The sequence below is a fragment of the Caloenas nicobarica genome, chromosome 5 (genome assembly GCF_036013445.1).
Source record: "Caloenas nicobarica isolate bCalNic1 chromosome 5, bCalNic1.hap1, whole genome shotgun sequence".
In the NCBI taxonomy this organism is placed as follows: Eukaryota; Metazoa; Chordata; class Aves; order Columbiformes; family Columbidae; genus Caloenas; species Caloenas nicobarica.
Genome location: NC_088249.1, coordinates 657,413 through 679,530, shown reverse-complemented (window position 1 = coordinate 679,530; position 22,118 = coordinate 657,413). Strand labels below are relative to the sequence as shown.

Sequence of the window (22,118 nt, the reverse complement as noted above, 5' to 3'; positions counted from 1 at the left end):
ATTAATTAAATGTTAATCCTTTTCTAAGTTGTGGAAGTGCTAATTCAGCATGGGATTTGCAAGCTCCGAAGAGTTGTTTTGTTCAAGGAGCTACTGAGCTAACAAAATTGAGTCTGAATTAGCATTTTCATCACTCGTAGACATGTAGGGAGCTGGCGCACCATGCTCTTTTAGCCTCCTTGGTGCTCATACATCTACTTCCATTTGACGTTGTTACGCTTTTTGTATGCAGCAAGTGAAAAGTGCATATTACCCAAAGTGTTGGATCCAGGGAAATTTCCAGCTTATAGCCTGTGCCATTTGTAACAATATCACTGTTCGTTGGCTGTAAGCATGTAAATATCTGAGGGCAGAGTGGGAAACAGGGCAACTTGGAAAAAATTTCAAGAGAAGTCAGCATGATGACAAGAAATTTAAATGTTTGTTTTCCAGCACTTACATTCAACCTGAGTATTTGCTTGTAACGTTTCTAACCGGCGTTTTCATTGTGGGACTTGCCAGTTGGAGGTGGCATATATAAACATACATACATACTTACGCACACATATATAGGGGGAGAGAGATCTTGGGATTGTATAAGTAGCATTTTATATTCAGTACATCAAAATACATGGGTATTTGAAAGACTTAATGGCTGAGTCTGAAGCACTCTTCCAAAAATAAGTATCATACTAACACTGCTTTAGAGCAATCACTTTATTGATGTAAATGGTGATAGCTTCTGGATAGTTTTGTGCTCATTTAAAGAGTGACAAGGGAAAAACAGATAAGTGAGTTGCAGGAATATTTTGCTCCTGTGCAGATCAATGTGGGAATGCCAGTACAAGATGCCGGTCTCACCAGCAAGATGGTGAGGAATAGTGTTTTCCAGAATGGTCGTGCCCCTGTGTGGGTATAGGGCACTCCTGAGCACTGAGCCTGCCTTTGGAATGGCCTCGAAAAACTTGTCTGCTTTGGGGTTCCCACCTGAAATTAATTGAATTTGTGTTGCAGGCTTGAATAGTCTTGGATGCAGGTAGAGATCCTTGGGGTATCCTGTGCCTCTCTAAGTGATAATGTTCTTCTCTCGGTCATGCGTTCAACCTCCAGCCTCAGGTTGCTTCTGCAAGTACGGGATGGGTTTTCCTCATCTGACGAGACCCAGCCAGGGAAGTGCAACCAAGGTGCTCATGATGGGGTTACATCTCATAGAATCATCAAAGCATTTTGGCTGCAAAAGACCTTTAATATCATCGACTCCAACCATGAACCTAACACTGTCAAGTCCACCTCTACCCCATGTCCCTGAGAACCTCATGTCCGTCTGTCCAGCCCCTCCAGGGATGGTGACTCCAGCACTGCCCTGGGCAGCCTGTTCCAATGCCCCACAGCCCTTTGGGAAGAAATTGTTCCCCAGATCCAACCTCAACCTCCCCTGGCGCAACTTGAGGCCGTTTCCTCTGGTCCTGGCGCTTGTTCCTGGGGAGCAGAGCCCGACCCCGCCTGGTTCCAAGCTCCTTTCAGGCAGGTCAGAGATCAGAAGGTCTCCCCTCAGCTCCTGTTCTCCAGCTGAACCCCCAGCTCCCTCAGCCGCTCCCATCACCCTTGTGCTCCAGCCCCTCGCCAGCTCCGTTCCCTTCTCTCAACTTGCTCCTGTTCAGAAGAGCCTCCTTTTACTGTTGACCATTGCTAAGGCCTAAAGAGGTATTTTCAGCCCCATTACTTTTTGGAAGTGGCAGTAGTTTCCCCACCCAAAGAAGACCGTGCAGATGCTCTGCTGTTTGGGGGCTAAAGCCACCAGCCTCCAGGCAACCGTGGGGATGGGGGAGCCCTCCAGGCTGCCCTGGGTAAGGAGCCAAGTGTATAAACCATCACAGGCTGTAGCCTCAGGCGTGTGCTTACCTTTTCTCGTTTAACCAGCTGGCACAAAGCTACTTTGCATGGCTGTGATTGTTTCCAGATAGATTGGAGATGACACTACTGGTTGTATCAGTGATGTTAGATAGATATCTCTTATTTTCTCTCAGTGCTCTGATAGCATGGGGGTGAGGAAGGGCTTGTAAATACCTCCAGAGACAGATAACAAACACTGAAGGTTCATGAATTATTTTGGTTACTCTTCAGTTTTCAGCAGCTCAACCTCATTTAGGCGATGCGACTTTCTATTTTTCATTTTGGAAATGACGGTGCTTTAGCAGTGTACACTCTGTGGTGATATTTGATTAAGATTTGATCCTACAAAAAGTTAACCATGTGGTAAATGCGTGCGTTGGAAGCTTCAGAGACTTCCTGAGCATCACAGAACCACAGAATAGTTTGGATTGAAGGGCCCTTCCCAGGTCCCCCAGTGCCCCCTGCCATGAGCAGGGACATCTGCACCAGCTCAGGTTGCTCAGAGCCCCGTCCAGCCTGGCCTGGGATGTCTCCAGGGATGGTTCATCCACCACCTCTCTGGCCAACCTGGGCCAGGCTCTCACCAGCCTCAGGGGCAACAATTTCTTCCATATATCTAGTCTGAATCTACCCTCCTTTAGTTTAAAACAATTACCTGTTGTCCTATCACTACCGGTCCTATTATCATCAAGCATAAAGTGAAGTGTAAGTCTTTGTGAAGTCTGAATATGCAAAATTTGTACTTCATTATAGTATTTTTTTCTTGCATATTTCAGCCTTAAAAAAAGGACGTTTTTGGATCACCCCTGACCCATATCACAAAGATGACAACATCCAGATTGGGCGAGAGGTGAAAATCTCCTGCCAGGTAGAAGCCATCCCTTCTGAAGAGCTCACGTTCAGCTGGTTTAAAAACGGGCGTCCCTTGCGAAGCTCTGAGAGGATGGTCATCACACAGACTGACCCCGATGTTTCACCTGGCACCACAAACCTGGACATCATTGACTTGAAATTCACTGACTTTGGGACATACACCTGCGTGGCGTCTCTGAAGGGAGGTGGCATATCGGATATCAGCATTGATGTCAACATCTCCAGCAGTACAGGTAAGGAGGCTTTCTTTAGTACCAGTTTTAGTTTGATATAGGCAAGCTGTGACTTTACTTATGGAAAAAAGGTGCATACGCAGAGCACTTTTCACCACAGGGATATCCAAGCAGACCCTAGATCAGAGATCCACCAAAGACTGGAAAAACTGAAATTTTAGACCATCTTCCAAGAACACAAAAGGATGCAGGGGAGTAGAGGTCAGTCGTCATCACTTTGGTCCCTGGGAAGGTCAGGGAGCAAGTTCTAGAAGCCATGTCAACCCATGTGAAGGACCAGAAGGTGAATGGAAACAGCCAGCATGGATCGCTAGAAGCAAATTGTGCCTGACCCAACCTGGTTGCTTGCTGTGGTAAGCAGACTGGTTTTATGGGCAAGGAGAGGGAAAGGAAAGCTGTTTGTCTTGACTTCAGCAAAGCCTTCAACACAGTCTTTTCTAGTACGGTTTGGAGAGGTGGACTGGGCAATGAGGTGTGTTTGGAAAATGAGGTGCAGAGCTGTGTTCACTGATGGAGTCAAATTATATGTGTGTATAAATGAACAAGCAGTCAGCATTAATACTGTTCACCTTTGCTGTGTCCCACTCTGAAACGTAATGCATAGATGCATAAACCTTGAGATACAGGAGGAGACCACTCGTTTAGTTTAGTCGTTTATTTTATATTTGTGTTATTGTTCAGGGATCCTGGAATATTTTACTCTTTTTTTTTTTTTTTTTGCTGAATTTTCTAAGTGTAAACAGGAAGTATTTACTGTTTGATAACTCCCAAAATGATATTGTGCAGTTTTGTGGACTTCTAGATAAATTCAGCATGACTGCTGGCTCAATGCGAGGAGCTTGGGGAGGTAGTTGTGGGGCTGTTCTCTTGCGGTGGTCCGGGCTGGGGCTGCTCGGGGGGGTCCCAGTAGGCAGCAGGTAGATGTGAGCAGCAGCATGGAGGCCAGTGGATACTGTGTCCAGTTTTGGACCCCTGATGCAGGACAGGCTTCAACAAACTGGGGCAAGCCCAGCAGAGGCCATGAAGATGGTCAAGAGTGGCTTGTCCATCTTGGAGGCAGCCTTGGAGCACCAGCAGCAACCGTCCCCTGCCTCTAAGGGATGTATCAAGAGGATGGAGCTGAGCTCTTCGCAGCAATGTGTACTGGGAAAGTGAGAGGCAACGGACATGAGTTGAAATGGGAAGTTCAAAATGGATGTAAGGAGCAACTTCTTCCCCACAAGTGTGTCCAAATGGGAAAGAGAGACATGGTGGAATCTCCATCCTGAGAGGTTCTGAAGACCTTATGAAGCCCTGAGCAGCCTGGTCTGATGTCACATCTGACCATGCTTTGAGCTGGGGCTTGGACTAGAGACCTCCTGAGCTCCCTTCCCACCTCAGTTTTCCCATGTAGACTCTAGGGATAGAAATGCTCACCAACAGATTCATGAACAAGGGAACAGCCTGTTTCTTGGCCTAATGAAACATGTTCTTCAAGCTTATTAATGCACATCTTACTAAGAGGTAAAGAACTGAGAGGATTATTTTAGGGTAAGAGCCGAGTTTGGCATGATGGATGGCAGTTCCATGCAAACTTTGTTACCTGCTTGCCAGGGTGAAGTGGACAGTGATGTTTGTGCAGTCATGCGTTGCCCATCTGGCGGACAGTAACCACTATATTATCTGTACTTGCTGGGGAATCATTTGGGAAATTGATGGGGTTTGTTGGAAACATCCATTAGGTGGCTTTACCTATAAGCTCATCACAATTTCTGCAGGCAGTGATGAATTATGTCAGCTCTGAAATTTACTGTCCCGTAACACTCAAGAAAATCAGAAAGGGGGAAGAAAAAGAAGAATTTAGCATCAGTCTTATTTAGCATCTTAAAAGAAACTGCCTATTTGTATGACTTCATTACCCAATTAAGTAGAAGCTGAAATAGTTTCAGTGTGATCTTGAAGGTCATTACTGATTCATCAAGATTCATTACTGCTGTGGTAATTATGAACATAAGGCCTCGGCACAACCACATTTTCCAAATGCCAGGACTTGCACAAGTGTATTAGTATTGCACTATATGTGTGTTTGCTGGTTTGGGGGAGAATTCTCTCTTTCTGACGTGCACGAGGTTCCTCCTGGAGTCACCAAGTGAGGCAGGAGGGGCTGCGTCACCCCGCAAGGAGGGAGGGGGACAGTTGGGTCCCCTCTGTCCCTCCAGCAGATTGGAAGGGGACGTGTGGCAGTGCAAGGGACGTGCCGGCCTCTTGGCATCCTTGGCATTGCACTTGTTTAGCAGGAATATTTTTTCCCTTGACATTTTGCACTTTCAGCCAGAAAGGCACAGATTTACATCCTGAGTATCTTATATAAATGGACCTGAAGTAATCCCCTAGCAGCCTCCCCCCCACCACTTCATAAAGTAGGTCACTGAATAGTGGAAAGGAAGACTCAAATGTTGAATCTTTGCCCTATAAAAGCCCTGTCATCCATAAAACCAACCTTGGGCAAATGTTACTGAAAGACCAGGTGGCTCTTCTGTGACTGTGTGCATGTCACGGGGAATCTGAAGGCAGGGGATGCAAACAGCAACAGAAAACACAGTAAAATCGGCTTGTGGTGGGCAAAAAAGAGAAGGTGGGTCAGGAGAGTGTGTTAGTCTTTGTAAATGATCTTTTTCTCTGCCTTAAATATTGTATTCAAAGCAGGAAGAATAAGGCTCGAAGTGATGTATGGTCTGCTCAGTTCACTATGGATTCTTACGCTATCTTTATCCCCCTAAAATTGGTTTCAGTACAGGAGGAGATGTAACATCTGTCACTTCTGGCTTATTCTCTGTTCATCTTCCCCCAGGAGGTGGTATTGTGCAGTGAAGGGGGTTGTTATTTCAGGTTTTTTTTTTTTACTTTCTTCTCTGGCTTTGCTGCTCTGAGTTGCTCCTGGAGGGGCTGGATGGTGGAAATGGCTGATACTCCTGGGCTGGAGGTGGTGGGGGCCCTTCTTTTGCTCAGAGATTCCTTTCTCCTGCTTCACTCCTACCCAGCGTGGGCACAATTAGATGTCCTACACGGCAAATATGTCAACCAAATTCTTCATCTCTGGGTGAACCTGAAAAGGTGCTGAGAATGTGCCACCGTGGGTAACCTGGGGTAGGCACATCCCAGAGGGGGGTGTTGGACTCAGTGATCTTAAAGGTCTTTTCCAACCAAACAATTCTATGGTTCTATGACTTTGGGCATGAGCACAGGGCAGGCCGGTGCCTCCAGGTCTCCTGTCCCACCTCCGAGGCTCGTCATGTCAACAGGTAGATTTGGTTTTACATGAGCACTGCCAGAGACAGAGACATTCCTGAAGAACAACTGGTATCTATGAGGCTGTGTATCCTCCCTGCAGTGTAACAGGGCTTCCCTGTTAAACTAATCAGCTATCTGTTAGATAACGAATTAATTAAACATCCAGGCTGATGTGTTGAGACATGTGGCCTCGATCTGTTTGTGAAGTACGTGTCCTCTGGTCCTCCTTTGATGATACATAAAGGAGACCTTCATTTTAGTTCTAAATGTTTATTAAAATCACAGTACCATCTCTTTGTATAATTAAAAAATGCCTTTTGTGAGATAATTAGTGGTCCGATTAAGATATTTGTAAACCTTAAGCACTGTCCAGAGTGATCATTCACGGGCAACCCTGAGACATACCAGAAAATAGATACCTGTTTCATTATTGCAGTAAATTGATTATTTTTGTGAGCCATTCTTTTTGGAGTTTATCTTTGAAAGGAATAGGTGGACAGAAGGGACAGATAAACGCTGGATTTTGTTAAAAAGCTTTTGGTTTATAGTTCTGGTTTAGTACTTAATGTGCAGAGATTTTTCTTTTTAAGTCCATCGCTGGGAGCCGCGGTCCCTCCCCATCGCGCAGCTCGCGGCACGGCTGGCCGAGCTCCTTGGCTGCCCGCACCTGCTTCCCCCCGGGAAATCTGATTTTTCTGGACGTGTTCATCCACTGTGGGTTGACTTCAGCGGCGTTTCTGGGAGCAGACACCCTCTTTGGCAGCCACGTATTGCAGAGTCTCTTTATTCTTCTCCAGAGGGCCGTGGAGTCAGCTCATCATCTCTCGCTGCATATGGCTCATGGAGCTCCTCAGCACGACTCTTGCGAGATCGCTGAAAGCTAATTCGGCTAATTTGCCACTGGCTGTGTATGTTCGGGGTTTAAAATGTGCCTCTCCAGAGTCTGGCTGCAGAGTAAAGTGGGGTTTTAAGATATTAAAAGTACGTTGAGGTATAAGAACTGGTTCTGGAATTATTTTACTGTCTAAGCAGATCTCTCATCCAAGCCCCCACCATGAAATCTGTGGTTGATGTTGATGTCTCCACTTGCAATTAGAAGTGGCTTGTGCCCAAGAAAACATGGGCTGCAGTGATTTCTTTTCTTTACGTATGGGCAGGACAGCACATGGGGGACTGGAGCAATGAGAACAAAATCGACTGTGAAATCATGACATGAATTCCTTACAGATCACTCAATTTACCTTCCCTGTGAGTAACTAGATAAATCCTCTTTCAAGGTGATGAAAGGCCATGGAAAGGTTAAAGTAAATTCTCTTGACTTTAGCTGCTTTTCCAGTTGTTTGGCTGGGTCAGAATTGTCCCCCGTGGCTCTTCTCTCACCTCCAGAGACCCTTTCAGCACCCGCTCCCCGGTATCCCCCAACACTTCTGCTAAAAGAAATGCACGTTAAGGGTATGCCGAGCAGTTTTAGTCTCTGTTTACAGAAGTGTCTAGAGAACCTGAATAATTATCACTTGCTGCCCTTCAAAGGATAAATGGTCTTGCTCCAATATGTTTTGCATACCAGCTCAGCTCCCTATGCCAAAGCTCAGTCTGCCCCATCTTAAAATAAACATCTATCACATAAGGAGGATGAATCATGAATAGGGACTGAAATGCATCTCTCTGGCAGAGAATGATTAATGCTAGAGATTCAGACCTTCAAGTTCATAAATATTAGAGAAGGAGGATACACAAATAATTGCACCTCTCTCTCCTGGCCAGTACAGTGCAGATTCTTCAATATTCCTTATTCAGGCTGGTTTTAAATTACTTGAACAATGTGAGTTCCAACACTTCTTTGGGAAGATTATCTCTGAGTAATCTCCAGTATGGATTATTTCTTGATATGCAGCTCAAGCACTCCTTTGCTCCACTTTATCCTATAATTACTAGTTATTACAATTAGTCTGTCCTAAGCAGCCTGATCACACCAGCCCACGGCTCCTCCCAGCATCACTGCTAAGATTGAGAGTCGTCGTTCGGGGCCATGGCATTAATTTCTGCCATTTAAGGCACCTGAGGAAATACAGAAGGGACAGAAGTCCTGACTTCACCCGTGCCATATGGAGTCTCCAGTAAAGAGCTCGGGACTGGTGCTGTCTCCCAAAACGTGCCCTGGGATCAGCACTTCTAGGGCCTCCTTGTCCTTCTCACACTGGTCATCTTCTGCCCCTTTGAACTATTTTGGTGTGAGCAGATTTTTGCCTCTGCCATTGCCTTTTTGGCAATTAATTGAGCAATCTGGCGGTTCAAAATAGGGACAGTAGCCTGACCCATCAGGATTTCAAAGATATAGACTAGAACTAGATTATGTCTACCCAGAATACGCGGTGAATAAACGTATTAGGCTCACGCATTTTGGGTGTTTCTTTGAAATAGCTACTTTGGTCCTGTCCCCATTCTCCTGTAGACACAGTGACTCTGCTGGATCAAGGATCTTATGGAATTACAGTAGAACTACCACGGGAGATCAGATGGAAGGGTCTAGTCTGGTTTCCTGTCTCCAATAACAGACCCACGTCTGCCTAGGGAGCAGTTTAACAAAAAAAAATAAAATTTAAAAGGACAAGATACAGTAATACCTTGTGCCATCGGACCTTCTGGTGAGTCAGTGACTCTCAGAGGCCAAGGTTGTCTGACACCATTTTATTTAAGAGCCAGGAGTGGACATATATCAACTGCAGTCCTCTTACGTTTGTGCTTCTGCGCATTTCAAAGGACAATAGTATGTGTTTTTAAAGTAGGTGCTACTTTACTTTTACTAACGCTTTTGTTTTTCAAGTGATAACTCTCTGCTTTAGGAAACAGATTTAACTGCTAAGAGTATTAACTTACTTGTTAAGCCACTTGCTGCATGAATAAGCTAATGCTTGTTGTCTCAAATGCAGGGTATAGCTAATTTATTATTCTGCACAAGCAGGAAGAGAATTGACCTTTATTTGCAGGAGTCTCTGGAGCTGGTGCTGCAGGAGATGAGCTGATGCCTCAGCCAGGAGGGCTGAGCCCCTTGGGCTCTGCCTGTGCCACAGCAGCACCTGCCGGGAAGGGGAGGCTGGCACAGCTGGCGGCATCATGGCACAGCTGGCAGGACCCTGGCACAGCTGGCAGGACCCTGGCACAGCTGGCAGCATCATGGCACAGCTGGCAGGACCCTGGCACAGCTGGCAGCATCATGGCACAGCTGGCAGGACCCTGGCACAGCTGGCAGCATCATGGCACAGCTGGCAACACTCTGCTCGCCTGCTTGGCACCTCTGCTTGCCCCACCGGCAGCACCTTTGCTACCACACCCTTGGGCTGTGCATCTTTGCTTTTGCACCTTTGCTGTTGCATCTTTGCTCATGCTCTTCTGCTCACGCACTTTAGCTTGTGCACACTCGTTCACCAACAGAATCACAGGCTGGTTGGGGTTGAAGGGGCCTCTGGAGATCCCCCAGTGCAACCCCCCTGCTCACGCAGGGTCACAGAGCAGATCACACAGGATCCCAGGGGGTTTGAATGTTTCAGAGAAGGAGACTCCACACCCGCTCTGGGCAGCCTGGGCCAGGCTCTGGCACCTCCCAGCAAAGAAGTTTCTCCTCATGTTCAGATGGACCCTCCTGTGTTTCAGTCTGTGCCCGTTGCCCCTCACCCTGGCGCTGGGCACCACTGAAAGGAGTCTCCACACCCCTGATTTCTCTGTGGGTATTGCATTAATTTCACTTTCTTTTGTGGCTTTTTTTTAGCTTTATTCCTTATGAAAACAATTCATACCCGATCAGGCTGCCAGTGCCTGTAGTTCGGTGTGTCGCAGCCCCCTGCACCCCTTGAAATTTTTTCACCCTGTAGATAATTTAACCCAAATTTGACAGCAAAATAGACATCTTGGAGATAATTAAATACCTGGGCATTTGTGAAAATAAATAGATGGGTATAAAAAGGGAAACCCTACCAAAACCCCTCTTTGATCAAAGATTCAGTGCTGTCCATCTTCCTAATTAGACAACAGAGAATTAACATGTGAGTAAGGGGGACCCGTAGCCATAACTGCTGTGGTGGGGACAGGGAAACCCTTTTTGGAGCTCACTGTTGTGGACACTGTCCCTCAGATACGGTACATGAAAGCTGCAGCCGGATATCGCCCATGAAATGATTTGTTTTCATAGATGGCCTTGTCCCACCTCTCTCCTATGCTGTTTCCAGTAACAGGAACATTAATAAGTACAGTAAACCATAGTAATATATTGACTGACCACATGACAAACTGGTTGTGTTGCAAAATGCCACAGGAGAAGACGAGTCGGGGTATTTTAAGGTATCTTGCCATCTGGGGTAGTGACACAGCATATCTTATCAGCCTGCTGCCGACCTCGTGGTCTGTAGCCCTTATCTTGGCAGTCTGCATTTTTTTCAGTGCTGTTATCTCTATTTTTTTGAAAGAAAACTGAGTTAAAGAGACGGTAAATGACTTGCTCACAGTTGCACAGGACCTTCTTGACATGCATCTTTTTCTTTTTTTTTTTTTTCCTTCCCTGTGCCATTCACTCTCGTTCCTCTCAAATGCCTCTAGAAGCTACATGTACCACGAGAAGCAGGGTCTATTCTTTTCCTGTTTTCTTCCTTATGTGATTCATCGTTTGCTCTGAGCGTACAGGTTCCTGAATTTCCCCTGGTCTGAGATGCTGTTTCTTGCAGCTGGCTGGTTCCCACAGCTGGAGCTCAGGGCTGGAGCCTTCCCATGGGATGCGTGTCGGCGTGAGACTCCAGTTGCACTCACACATCTCTGCTCTCCTTCCTCTCTAGATCCACCTCCTGGACACTAGACTAGACACGAGGAAGGAATTGTTGGCCCTGCGGGTGGTGAGAGCCTGGCCCAGGTTGGCCAGAGAGGTGGTGGCTGAACCATCCCTGGAGACATCCCAGGCCAGGCTGGACGGGGCTCTGAGCAACCTGAGCTGGTGCAGATGTCCCTGCCCATGGCAGGGGGGTGGTGGGAAGGGCCCTTCCAAACCACATTCTGTGATTCTATGACAAGCTAAACTTGTCTGTCCATTCCTCCCATGACAACCTTAGTGAAGGAGTTTCTTAAACCAGAAGAACATTGTGGATATTTGGGGAACAGCTGCTCAATTCATTATTGTCCCATCATTGTTTTGGGTGCAGGGTTGTGTCAGCCTCCACACATGAAGCTGGATTTGCCCTCTCTTCTCTCTTTTGTCTCTTTTCCATCAGGCGTTGCCTTCGCGGGCAGCGTTTGCACAGGACCACGTGCTGTGCTGAATGCGAGTCTTGCTTCTGGCTCCGTGCTTGAGATGACAAGTTACAGCCCTTGCCCCATCCAGAAAGTGTGTGATTTCTGAGGCTAAGACAAGGTGTGATTTTATAGTCCACACTCTCTGCTCTGATGGAAGTCTAGAAAGGATGGATATAAAGCTACTGGAGAGTATCCAGAGGAGGCCATGAGGTTGGTGAAGGGTTTGGAGGGGGAGCCGTATGAGGAGCGGCTGAAGTCCCTGGGTTTGTTCAGCCTGGAGAAGACAAAGAGGAGACCTCGTGGTCGCTACAGGTTCCTCAGAGGGGAGCAGGAGGGGCCGGGCTGAGCTCTTCTCTCTGTGACAGTGACAGACCCCAGGGAATGGCAGGAACATGTGCCAGGGAGGGTCAGCTGGACATTCAGAAAAGGTTCTTCACCCAGAGGTGCTGGACGCTGGAACAGGCTCCCCAGGGAGGTGTCCCGGCCCCAACCTGACAGTGTTCAAGAAGAGACTGGACACCGTCCTCAGACCCATGGGGTGACCTGTGGGGTGTCCTGTGCAGGGACAGCAGTTGGGCTCCATGATCCCGGTGGGTCCTTGCAGCTCAGGACATTCTATGATTGTATGATTCTGTGAGGCTGTAACAGGCTGCCAGCACAACACATCTAGAAATAGGGCTACACAGCCAACCACTGAAGGGAAAACTCACGTCCTGGACCCGTCTGGGCCCTGGGGCTGCAAGCAGAGCTGTAGATAGTGCTGTAGGCTGGTGCACAGCGGAGTGCAGACTCTTTCTCTCCTGATAAGTAGGTGTTTTGTTTGAGAGCTGTGGCCCTGTGGTCTCGACCTCCCGGTTCTCCCAGTGAGTGAGTCCCTGAGCTGGAAGAAGGCTGTGTGTCCCTGGGGCAGCTGGAGGAGAGCAGAGCCGCGGGGGAGCCCGCAGCATCCCTGCCAGCTGGGACACGCTTCCATCAAAGCACATTCGCAGCAGGGAGCAGATCCGCTGTGCAGAGGGGAAGGGACAAAGCAAATGGTTTTTTTACTGATCCGGACGGAGCTGTGTATTATTCGAACCAAGGCGAGAAGCCACAAGCCAGGTGAGCTGGAAGAAGTGTTCAGAGGGAGGCTCCTTCCTGCAGGCAGGCAGTGCAGTCAAAGCTTTCTCTTTAAACTGTATTTTCCTTCTTGGAACAATGTTTTTCTCAGGTTAGTCTGTGCTTCCGTAGCACGTTGCTTTAGGAAGTGCCTGTTTGGTATCTCTTTGCTGCACTCGCTTTCGGGAGAGGAGGTGGAGGGGTCCCACCACGAGCACCCGCCTGATGTGGGTCTGGCACAGGCACCAGGTACTTTACAGCAAAAGTGTGGGATGTAGGAATGAGGGAAGGGCAGACACTGGTGGGGAAATGCAGTCAGAAGAGCTCGGAGAACCACAGAGCGGCACTCATTGCTGCTTCTGCCGCTTCCCTCATTGCCTCCAGCACCCTTTTCCCCCTGTATTTTCTCCCTGAGCTCTGGGGAATGCTGTTACGGCTTTGTACCCCTCTCCCTTCGCTGGGGTGGACCATCTCGTGTCCTGCAGCCCTTCCCCACCAGGGGCTTTTGGGCACCTCCAAGGGTGCTTCTCCTCTGCGTCCCCTCCGAGTGATCCGGGTCTCCTGGGCACTGGCCTGTGCTCAGGACCTGCCATGGCACACGCGGGCATAAGTGAAAAATAGCAATGTTTTATTAATACTGGGAATGTTTTATTAAGCAGTCTTTCTCTTTTTTCTTTATATTTTTTTCTTCTTTTCTTGAAGTACAAAACAATTTTTCCTTTACTCTCCAGTGGAAAAGATTATTTCCACTTTTGCATGTCCCACCATATTCAGGAGTTATTAAAGCTTTCAAAACAGCTGAAAGCAGCATTTTGGTACCCATGAAAGTCCCTGCTTTAAACTCTGATTCCGAGCAGGCTTGTCAGGTCTGTGGTCTCTAGATCCCAGGGGAAAACTGGAACTGGTTCTCACTTGTATACGTCTATTGTTTCTGTCCCTGTGGGCCTGAAAATAGCCTTTGATTATTTCTTCCTGCAGAGAGGAGCTACAGTTCAGGCTGTATTTTGTCAGTCCAGGCATTCAAGCAGAGTAGTTGAAGGCCAGGACAGCATGGGGAGGTAATGCTCCGAGGAGGAACGGTGATCAAACAGAAGGCATCTCTCTGCGTGACTCAGGACAGAAGACCCGTAAGGGCAGCTGAGTTTTCAGAGGATACAAAAGGAAAGAGAGGGTGGACGGTGTTTAAACCAAACTTTTCTGTATCTTCAGCCACCACACACCAGCCCGTGCCCTCCGTCTAAACAAGGCTCCTCGGCACCAAAGACACCACGTGTGACCTGGAGATCACAGGTGGCTTCAAGGACAGAGCTTTCATTTGTGTTGGTTGGACTCAATGCTCTTGAGGATGTCTTCCAACCAAAATGACTCTATGATCCTAAGAGAGGAGGAAGAGGTCGGCTATAAACCCAATAAATGTGTGATGAGATGGGAACGATAATTGGATGTGGCAAAACCCTTCTTGTCAGGCTGGTGGAGCTTCCAGTGCTTTGTAATTATCAAATGTTGTCACCTAAACGATGGAGGCAGAGGGACCACCCCCATGGGACCGATGGTGGAAGCTGATGGGGATGCCCATCGTGCAAACACGAAGCCTTTGCCAGGTGTTTCTGTTCTGATCAAGCACTTTGCAGAGCAGTGTCTCTTCCATGGTGAGCTCACTGTTCTCCTCGCCGCTGAGGACTGGTGATTCAGAGCCGTGGCTGGTAATTGGGAGAGGCAATTAGCAAGTCTCGCTCTTGCAAGACTGGGAGAGGAGGAAGGATATGTCCATGGGCATCGCCAGCTCGGCGTGCGGCCGTGTCAGTTATTCCTGCTCCAAGGGGATGTCTGACTCCTGCAGAAAACAGTTGTTCACATATTCCTTCCGGATTCGTTAATGCAAATCTCTATGAAAAATATACCATTTTAATGAACCTCCCACGCTAGAGAGAAGCCAACTGCCTTTAGGTTTCAGGTCTTGAATTCTGAGCTGAATTTCTGAATTGACACAATTCTTCCTCATTGCATGGCCATTACGAGCTGGATAAAATCAGCAGCCAGTGTGTTATAAAAAAAGAGGTTTTAGTGCCAAATACTCATAAAAAGGAAAGCCATAACTTACAGTGATAAAGTGCGAGCTGTGACCAATGGTCTGAACACGCTGATGTATAATACACTGCTACAGCATGTTGGTATGTCAGATATGCACAGGGAGGCAAATAAGTGTCTTGGCTGGGGCTGTTAAATCTTATTTTAACCACTTCAAGCAGCTGAGCACCTTGCCTCTTAACTATATCAGCATTGCACAGTCTTCCAATATAATATAGTCGCTATGCATTGTGTCAAGGACACATTGCTACCTCTGTATAAATTAATTCTTCATATATAATTACTATTGTGCGAGCAAGAAGGTCACCTGATGTCTCTCTGATGCTAATTGTTGAACCATCTCTTTTTCTCCATTGAAGTCCCACCCAATTTGACTGTTCCTCAAGAGAAGTCACCCCTGGTGACCCGGGAAGGGGACACGATCGAGCTGCAGTGCCAGGTGACCGGGAAGCCCAAGCCCATCATCCTCTGGTCCCGAGCGGACAAGGAGGTGGCGATGCCGGACGGGGCGATGCAGACCGAGAGCTATGATGGGATCCTGAGGATCGTCAACGTGTCCAGGGAGATGACGGGAACCTACAGGTGCCAGACCAGCCAATACAACGGGTTTAACGTGAAACCCAGAGAAGCTTTGGTACAGCTCATCGTACAGTGTAAGTAGACCCTTATTTTATTTCCGTGTTTGTTTTGCTGAGAAAAAGAAGTTGATTTATTTGTCCCCTAAATTCACAGCAGCAAGAGTCTCATTGTTGTCGTGTTTTTGATGCTGTGGTGTTGGGCTCTTCAATTCCCTGAATCCATGATTTTAATGTAAATATAGAAGTAAAAATGACATAGGAATCCCATTTGTATTTAAAAAAAAGCATGAGGCAGTCATTATTTTCCCAACGCCTAGCTTTAAATTTCTTGACACAGGAACAAGCACATGAGATAGAAGGACATATTTCTGTAAATGCAGATCTGATACTCATCTCATTTGTTCATACTGTGTAAAACAAGAAAAAATAAAAGAGAGAAAGAGCCATTCCATCTCAGCCAATCTGCATATTCTGCTCTGACTCTGAATGTAAACCATCAGCATCAGGAATGAGAAGGAAAACCTAAGGGGAAATCAATTATTTTGAAAATGCTTAGCGTTTGTTATTGGAAAATGAAAAGTCTGATTTGATACTGTTTATGGGGAATAATAAGCCATTCTTTGTTGCTGTGTATCTGAAAAAGATGTTCGCTAAATGACTTTCATGTGTCTGTTGTATTGTTGGTACTTATTTTCACTTTTTTACAGAGTGACTTGTGCAGCCCTCATTTATTCTGCTTTCAGATGCCCAAATATTATGGCAGATTTGCTTTTTTAACAGTGTTCTGTGCTCAGCACGACTGACCTCTTTTGGGGCCTCCAGGGATAAGATGCTTCAGTATACATAGTTATTACTAATAATCAACTGATTTGTTTTTTTCCAAGGTCTGTTGTATAACAAATTATTTATGCACTTGATTTACATGTTGTGGTATCTGCAGCGCTTTCATCAGAGCTATTTACTGGCGTGCCGGCATAACTTTTTATCAAAAAAAGCCAGCAGTCAGTGGATTAATCAGGATTAATGACACCGAGAAACTCCCAAGAGTCAAACCTGCGAACTGGAGCCTTCTCGCGTGGGCTTCTCCTGGCTGTGGGTTCATCTGCATTAGGAGCAGCTTCATCCCACCTGCACCGATGTACCTAGGTTGGGAACAGAGGTGTCTTTGGCTCCATCTCTAGAGGTTGCAGAAAATGGCTTGAATCTCAGATCATGCTACAGGGCGGTCTGTCTTTCCATGTAGATCATAAAAGGATCACAGGTGATTAGTCTCCTACTGGAGACCAGACTTTCAGCCTGAAGAAGAGAAGCCGAGGAGGATCTGATCAATGCTGATCAATATCTCAGGGTGGGTGTCAGAGGGTGGACCAGACTCTGTTCAGCGGTGCCCAGCGCCAGGGTGAGGGGCAACGGGCACAGACTGAAACACAGGAGGGTCCATGTGAACACGAGGAGAAACTTCTTTGCTGGGAGGTGCCAGAGCCTGGCCCAGGCTGCCCAGAGCGGGTGTGGAGTCTCCTTCTCCGAGACATTCAAACCCGCCTGGGATCCTGTGTGATCTGCTCTGTGACCCTGCGTGAGCAGGGGGGTTGCACTGGGGGGTCTCCAGAGGTCCCTTCAACCCAACCAGCCTGTGATAATGAGCAAGATATTCTGATAGCTTGGACTAAAGATTGGCATGTGTGGTGGCTGCAGGCCTTGATGGTCTGGAGCAGCAGAGAGGAAACATGAATAATAAGCTCAGTAAGAACTAATCTGCAGAGTCCCCTTTGAATCCATGAACAAGAGCTGCTAGAGAAACAGTCCTCATGAATAAGGAGGAGAGAAAGTGGCTTCTTTTCCCTTTTCTGTCTGATTTGCTGTGAGAAAGAGAAAAGTTTTTATTTTCTGGTCACTTGGATCTTCCGACTCTCCATCTTAGTATTTAGTTTATGTTCTCTTTTTGTCAAAGTGTATCGTCTTTTCTACATGTCTGTGCCAAATCCAGCTTGGTTATTGTAAAATTAGGCTTTGGGTTGCTTGCGGTGATGTGTGGAGGATGAACACGTGGATGATGGACATGTGGATGATGGAGGCTTCTTCAAGTAACTCAGCTCATGTGCAAATACACATGTGGAGGGTGTTCCTGAGAAAGTGAGAGCTTCAGTGGGAAAGCTCTGGAGCTAAATCCACACCAGCAGTTACAAACAGCAAACCCGCAGAGTAATGGCCAAGGCGAGACTTTGTGGTCTCATTTCTTGAGAGTATTGGGAGCCCAGAAGGAGCTCTGTTTCATGCATTTTCAGGTAGTAACAGTAATTTTCACCTTTGTTGCCCTTTTTTTTTTTTTTTCTAAGCCTTCAGAAGCTCAATTCACTGGAGGATGCTGGAAGAACAAGTGCTCAGAAGCACTCTTGACATGGCTCTGTACAACAGCTGTGATGTGTCCCACATTTTACCCTGCAACACTTTATTTCAAGTCTTTCGCAGTCACAGAAACTCTCGTATTTATCCAGCGAGCTCTGCATCATTTATCCTGGTCCCCATTTCAAAGCTTTTAAGTAGGTGCTGTTATTTTCTTCAGCAGGGATGTAATTCTGTGGTTCATGTCAGAGGAAAGGATGGTCGAGTCTGAATCTTGGGGACTGTTCCCCAGGATGTGGACATCCCACCAGCTGCGCTTCTTCAGGGCTGAGCCAGTCCCTGGTGAACCCTCTGGGATGACTCCCAAAGGAGATTGCTATTATTTTACAATATTACACCAGAGGAAAAAAGCTCTGGTTTTATGTATTTTTAGCTCTCTGTCCATGTATTCTGAAAGCGATGCGAGAAACAACTTGAAAATGGTTATAGTAAGCAGGAGTATATCAGGTATTTAGAGGACATTTTTCTTTAATCTGTTCTTGTTTAGCTTTCTACTCACTTTTTTCAGATCCTAGGAAGTGACAATTTGGAGATAAATGGATAAAGCAGATAGTATGTAAAGCTTTGATTATTTTTCTTGTGGGGGGGAAGTATATGTATTCACATCGACATCAGTGTCATTTCCATAGCTAGCGTAGCATTTATTCAATTCTCATAAAAATCCATTCTTTCCAGTAATTTTTTAATATTTATTTTAGATGGTTCTATCAGTTATAAACAGGGAAAGATATTTAATGAAATACTTTATAAGTGAATGATTTCAATTTGTATATGGGGTGTGGGTGTGCAAGCAGATATGTTCGTGGATGTTGGTAGCTGGGTATATTCTCATTCTCTGGGTTGTCAGAAGAGTGAGAACGGGACTTTCTGTCTCACCAAAGTGGTGTATCACTCTGTTTTGCTCCACAGGGCAAATCTTTCAGTGGAACTACTGCCCTAGGTCATATCTGTTGGTTCAAACTAAAGAAAAATTACAGATGAATTCAGAGATGAAGGCATTTAAAAATGTGACCCACTGTCAGTTCATCTGATCAGTTTTAATTGAGTTTTTCTTCTCCTTGCCTCTCTTTTTCTCTGCCATCCCTTTAACCCCAGGACTCCAGACTGTGAGATCTCGAGGAAAGTAGCTGGTTTCTGTGCTTTGTCACAGTTTGGCCTCAGGTTGTGGTTTAGGATTATTTTTTTGGCTTTTCTGAATGTCCTGTCATCTATAGTATGGTCACTGTATGAACCCTTCAGAGAATGGCATTTACCCTTCTGTATCTTCCTTCCACATGTTGGAGAGCCTTCTGCATGAGGAAGGCCGTTGGATGGGGCTGAGAGGATCCCTTGAGCAGGACTAAATGACACCAGCAGTTTACTGGAAGGGCTGGGCCAGCCCTGCCAAACCAGCCTCCCAAAGCCGCGGTGCCGGCGCTTCGCCGGTTCCTCTCCCCGGTGTGGTTTGGTGCCTCCCTGCGAGTGGGACGGGGGTGCTGGATGGGGCGGAGGGGGACACATGCGGGACTGTTTAGAGACCTGCGCTGGTCCTTTTGGGGTGTTCAGCCTGGAGAAGAGAAGGCTTCAGGGAGACCTCCTTTCTGTACTTAAAAGGGGGCGATAAGAAAGATGGGGACAGTTTTTAGCAGGGCCTCTTGGGATAGGACAAGGGGTGATGGTTTTCAACTCAAGGAGGGGAGATTTAGACCAGGTAATAAGGATGAAATTGTTGCCCTGAGGGTGGTGAGAGCCTGGCCCAGGTTGGCCAGAGAGGTGGTGGCTGAACCATCCCTGGAGACATCCCAGGCCAGGCTGGACGGGGCTCTGAGCAGCCTGAGCTGGTGCAGATGTCCCTGCTCATGGCAGGGGGGCACTGGATGGGCTTTGAAGGTCCTTCCAACCCAAACCGTTCTATGATTTTAAAGTGCTTGTGCAAGGGCACTGTTGATATTGTTCTTTTGGTGCTGCAAGACACCCTGCAAAGCTGGTGCCCAAAGATGGAAGTTGCTGGTCCAGACATTTCCCCAGGTCCTGCTGAAGCTCATGCCTGTGCTTGGGGGACCCATCAGAAGCCCCACCAGCCGTGAACCTTCCTGCTGTGAGCCCAGGAAGGTCACTAGGACGTGGCTTTCTTGAGAGGGTGGCATCCGAAAAGGAAGGGCTGTTCCAGACATGTGCTCCTCGAGGTGGCTTGTCCCAGTTCAGGTTGAGAAGGACACCAAGACAGACAGGTGGAAAGCGGGACTTACGTGCGGTGATGATGCTCAGAGCCCTGCACCTGCTCGCAGCGCCGGCCGTCTCCTTGCGTGCAAATTAGGATAAATAAAAGTTAAAATAAATAAAGAAGTGCCTGCTGTTGCAGATGGGATGCAATCCAGTAATGATTTAAATGCACCACTTTTACTGCTGGAAGAGAATGCTCGGGAAATAAAAACGCCATCAGGTACAATATAATCAAATGTTTACATCGTGTACCTTATCAAGTGATGATAGCAGGAAGGACAGAATCATTTTTCACAGTGGACATTGCTGTTTATTGGGCTTGCGTTTTATATGCTCCAGTTTTACTTGGGGGCTACATAAAATATTGTTTATAATATAAACTGTTTTCCAAATGCATTGGTCTCCAAGTACTTGTAAAACCTCTTAAAATATCAAAGAGATTTCATGGTTATGTGGTTGGCAGAACAGTTGGCCACGTTGTGATGCTCTGACTTTTCCTTTCAGTTTGAGTTCCAGTTTATATATGTCATTCCTACTCAGTAATAAATTCTAAACATCTAATGAAATCATACTGAAGGGGAACATTCTTCAGGGATTATATCTGAGATGGAACAGAGCTAATTAGTAAGAAATATGAGGTTGAATTATGATCTCAGGTGCATCATTGCAAATCTGGAGTGTATCAGTGGGGCATAAATTAGTTGTTCAGGTTTTACATCGACAGGAGAGTTCAAAGCTGGGTCTGCTTTGCTTTGATTGTAGATGGTATTTGCAGCTGAGGATGGGAAAAAGTAATCTTTTATGCTTTAGACAGGCAATTTGGCAGCTCCCAAAAATTGCCATATCTACTCTGTGACTGTCTAAATATGTGCCTGCTGAAATAGATATCTGTAAATATTATATATTAATAAGGAAATAAAAGGTTGTTGCAAAAGAAAGGAATGTGTTCTCCATCCAAAACAGAACTAGAATTAATGAGCTTAAAACTCGTGGCGATTTAGGAAAGTTATTTTGAGAAACTTTTTCACAGGTGGGATGGTTAATCCCTGCAGTGATTTGCTGGGAAATGGACAGAGTGTGAGTCCATGGATGAACACGGCTTGTGTTTGGAGATGTTCGCGGGGAGTTCCAGCTCCAGGAAAATGCAGCAGCTCGTTAATTAGGAAGATTTTTGCACTGCAGTTTGTTCGTTCTACTGCTGGGCAGAGCCAGGCAAGTTACTGGCGTTGTTCCGTGAGTACAAGTACAGCTGCCAGAGAGTGAAACCTTCTACGTTTTCAAACCTGCTTATAAAATTTTAACTGTGAAAATGTATTTAAAAGGCGGCAGTCAGGGAATCTCCATAGGTGAGAAGAGTAATTGAATGGGGAAAATAACTTTATTTTTAAATCAGCACTGAATTCTGGTTTTAAGCAGGTTGAAACAATAAAGGAAATCAGTATTTACATTTTACATCCACATTATTTACATCACAGTTATACTATTTTTTTTCCCCTCCCCTTATGTAATGATTGAAGATTTGAGTGGAAGAAGCTGATTAGTATTCAGGACAATTGTTACAATAATCCAATACCTTCCCATAATGTTTATTACTTCTTGAATGCCTTCCTTCTCTGTAGACAGGAGTTGGGTTTGATCTAAGCAGTTTATGGTGGGAGAGAGGGCAAGATAAAGAGTGTTAGAACTGGACCTTGCTGCTTTTGTATTTCTGGGCCATTTTTCACGTCTTTTTGGAGTATGAGAATTAATAACTGAATTTAAGAACTTAAAAATATATGTTGTTCCTATTCGCCTTAGTAATTTTGGTTTGCTTGTTGAAGTTGCTTTCCCCATGCTGGTGTGTCGTCCTGGAAGAACTCAGCATCCCAGGGTTGCACGTTTTTCCCAGGGTTGCTCTCATATGGCACAGATATATGTTACCTACCTAAAGATTCAGCTTACCCTATGGCGATATATTTTTAGGCAGTCCAGATATTGTTACCACTGTCCTTGTGTTTAACCTATGGGTAGAGTTCCCAGCTCCTTAGTTCTTAGACTAGACATTTTCCAGAAAACTCTTGGTGCTTTGATGTAAAACAATGGTCAAAATCTCTTCTATAAAATCCTCAGTCAGTGATGATAGAGAACCATTTCAGCATAGTGCATAAGCAATTATGGCTTTCTATGTAATTTATCCGAACAGAGCGAGAGAGGAAAAATATGTGGAAATAATTGATGGCTTGATCAGCAA

General features: G+C 46.2%; 1 protein-coding gene across 1 annotated transcript in view; it reads left to right on the top strand.

The window, feature by feature from the left end:
* The window catches only part of MDGA2 (MAM domain containing glycosylphosphatidylinositol anchor 2), a 332,178-nt gene that overhangs the window by 210,570 nt on the left and 99,490 nt on the right, over positions 1-22,118 (top strand). The window contains exons 8-9 of the mRNA XM_065635574.1: positions 2,649-2,978; positions 15,065-15,358. Of these exons, the coding sequence (XP_065491646.1) occupies positions 2,649-2,978; positions 15,065-15,358 (624 nt within the window). The remainder of the gene's footprint in view (positions 1-2,648; positions 2,979-15,064; positions 15,359-22,118) is intronic.